The sequence below is a fragment of the Lipotes vexillifer genome, unplaced genomic scaffold (assembly GCF_000442215.2).
Source record: "Lipotes vexillifer unplaced genomic scaffold, Lipotes_vexillifer_v1.1 scaffold1197, whole genome shotgun sequence".
Taxonomy (NCBI): Eukaryota; Metazoa; Chordata; class Mammalia; order Artiodactyla; family Lipotidae; genus Lipotes; species Lipotes vexillifer.
This window is the reverse complement of record NW_006780020.1, coordinates 308,345-311,243: the sequence shown is the minus strand read 5'-3', so window position 1 is coordinate 311,243 and position 2,899 is coordinate 308,345. Positions and strand designations below refer to the sequence as shown.

Sequence of the window (2,899 nt, the reverse complement as noted above, 5' to 3'; positions counted from 1 at the left end):
AGACCCTGGCCCGAATTCCCTTTCGTTCCCAGATTCACTGGTTCTGTTTGTTCAACGTCCCTCCTGGTAATTGGAGGAGTGATTTCATCCGAGGGTTGGTGCCACCTCTCAGCTGAGCAAGGGCAGTATTTTCATTGCCCTGAAATCAAAGAGCAGTTGCAAAGAAAAGTCTGACATTCCAGCCTTTTTGTTTGTGTTTCACTGGCAGGGAGGCAAGATGATTTCTCTCCCCCAAGCTTGGAACAGCTGAAGGAAACAACAGTACAAGATGAGAACAACAAAGGTCTACAAACTTGTCATCCACAAGAAGGGCTTTGGGGGCAGTGGTCAGTATTGATTGGTCTTAGGGGCGTTGTGTAAGTTGGCCGAGGTTCTGATGTGTCCGGTGCCTTGAAATTTTCAAACTGACTCGTGACAATCGAGGCTAAGCAGGTAGCTTAACTGAGTGAAGCAGCAAGTGTGATACTGTAGTGGGGAGAGTAGCAGGACCCTTCTAGAAGCATTTGCATCCTGCATTTTAACAAACTTTGTGAATATTGCCAGCTTACTACTCTTCATTTGTTTTTGTTTTTTAAATTTTTTTATTAATGTATAGTTAATTTACAGTGTTGTGTTTCAGATGTATAGCAAAAGTGATTCAGATATATAGATATATATACCTATATATATGTATATATAGATTTTTTTTTTAGATATTCTTTTCCATTACAGGTTATTACAAGATATTGAATATAGTTCTCTGTGCTAGGTCCTTGTTGATTTGTTTGTATCTTTTTGTTACATATTTACTGTGTATGTTCTGCAAAATTCCAGTATAAGAAAAACTTATGTTTAATGAAAGAAGTAATGGATGTGCATAAGACAGGTATGATCAAAGCATGAACCTTTGCCTGGCTCTGAAGCACGATGAGATGGGGCAGGACACAGCATCTTGTCCTGTGTTAAACATGAATCCGGGTATCAGCTCTTCCTCTAACTTTCCCTGTGACCTCGGGCAAGCCCCTAGTTTACCTTAACTACAAATTCCAGCTCTTTAGAATAATTTCTCCATTTCTCTTAGCACCTTGAGTCTATAAACCTGTAGAACAGGAAAGCACCTACTCGTATGATTTTTTTTTCTTTTGTAAAGGAATAAATTTCCCTCTGTCCTAACAACCTTATTTGCTTCAGAAATTAGAATTAACAACACAGTGAGTGTTTTTAAAATTGTATTTTATTATGTATTTACTCCTGTGTTATATATGTATAAGCCACCCAAAGGCAAGGACTGCCCAAAAGGGAAAATAATAGTTTCTATATCATAAGGTCTTATGGGAATAAAGTAAAATGATGTACATATAGTATTTAGTAGAGTACCAGGCTCCTTTGACCTGATTAATAAATGTAGCCATTGTAATTACCAGGACAAGGATATACTAAGCATTGCTATATTTAAAACACTATTTCTGCCAAAACCACAGTCTGTTGTTAACACTGTACTTTGTATGCAGCTGAAGCTGCCTAAACGTTTGTGGAGCAGAATTGAAGGCACAACAGAAATAACTTTTGACAGAGGAGGGAAAGATACAAGGCTACAGTATATACAGTGTATATACAATGTATGCGAGTCTTCTTTTTCACGTGTGCAAGACAAAGGTAGCTCTGTGCTGTACCCAGTCTGCTGCAGGACTATAAAGAAAAATAAATAAATAAAATACATCCAGCAATATTACTCAGTCATAGAAAAGAATGAAATACTGCCACTTGTAACAACATGGATGGATGTAGAGAATATTATGCTTAGTGAAATAAGTTAGACAAAGACAAATACTATATTATATCACTTATGTGTGGAATCTAAAAAATAATACAAATGAATGTACATGTAAAACAGAAACAGAGGGCTTCCCTGGTGGCACAGTGGTTAAGAATCCACCTGCCAATGCAGGGAACAGGGCTTTGAACCCTGGTCCGGGAAGATCCCACATGCTGCGGTGCAACTAAGCCCATGCGCTGCAACTACTGAGCCTGTGCTCTAGACCCCAAGAGCCACAACTACTGAGCCTGAGAGCCACAGCTGCTGAGCCCGCGTGCCACAACTACTGAAGCCCGCACACCTAGAGGCTGTGCTCCGCAACAAGAGAAGCCAATGCGATGAGAAGCCCACGCCTGCAAGGAAGAGTAGCCCCCGCTCGCCACAACTAGAGAAAGCTTGCGTGCAGCAACAAAGACCCAATGCAGCCATAAATAAATAAATAAATTTATTAAAAAAACAGAAACAGACTCACAGACATAGAAAACAAACCTGTGGTTACTGAAGGGGGGAGGGACAATTAGGCCTATGGGATTAACAGATACAAACTACTCTATATAGATAAGCAACAAGGATATGCTACATAGCACAGGGAATACACTTGTTACCTTGTAATAACCTATAATGGAATATATTCTGCAAAAATACTGAATCACTATGCTGAACAACTGAAAACTAACACAATATTGTAAATCAACTGTATTTCTATGAGTAAAGTAAAAATCAAATTTAAAAAATACATCCAACAAGTATTTATTAAGTACATACCTGTACCAGACATAAAGATTTTGAATATGACAAGGTCCCTTCTCCCTACGGAGCTTTCAGCTTGATGAGACAGACATGCAAAAAGGAAATGATAAAATGGAGCAGGAAGGAATATGTGTTCAGGGAGCTTAATTCAGACTGTGGAAGTTAGGGGAAGACTTCATAGAGGATTTGGTATACATCTGTCAATGGAAACAATATACAAAAAAAAAAGCAACTGTGGGATTAACCCAGTACTTCGCTTTCCTAGGCTGAATTTTTGTTGGGTCTGATTATATTTGAAATCTGGACATACTTATTTGTCATGCTTTTAGCATAACTGAAGGCCATGTCTTTCCC

The 2,899-nt window shown here is 38.8% G+C and overlaps 1 protein-coding gene across 7 annotated transcripts in view; it reads left to right on the top strand.

Moving 5' to 3' along the window:
- Window positions 1-256: 256 nt before the first annotated feature.
- Window positions 257-2,899, top strand: part of DEPDC5 (DEP domain containing 5, GATOR1 subcomplex subunit) — a 94,864-nt gene continuing 92,221 nt past the window's right edge. For 6 of the 7 annotated variants that reach the window (XM_007453160.1, XM_007453159.1, XM_007453157.1 and 3 more), the window contains exon 1: window positions 269-326. In XM_007453160.1, the coding sequence (XP_007453222.1) occupies window positions 269-326 (58 nt within the window). Of the gene's footprint in view, window positions 327-2,899 lie in introns of all 7 variants that reach the window. The other variant, XM_007453161.1, reaches the window with a different exon arrangement.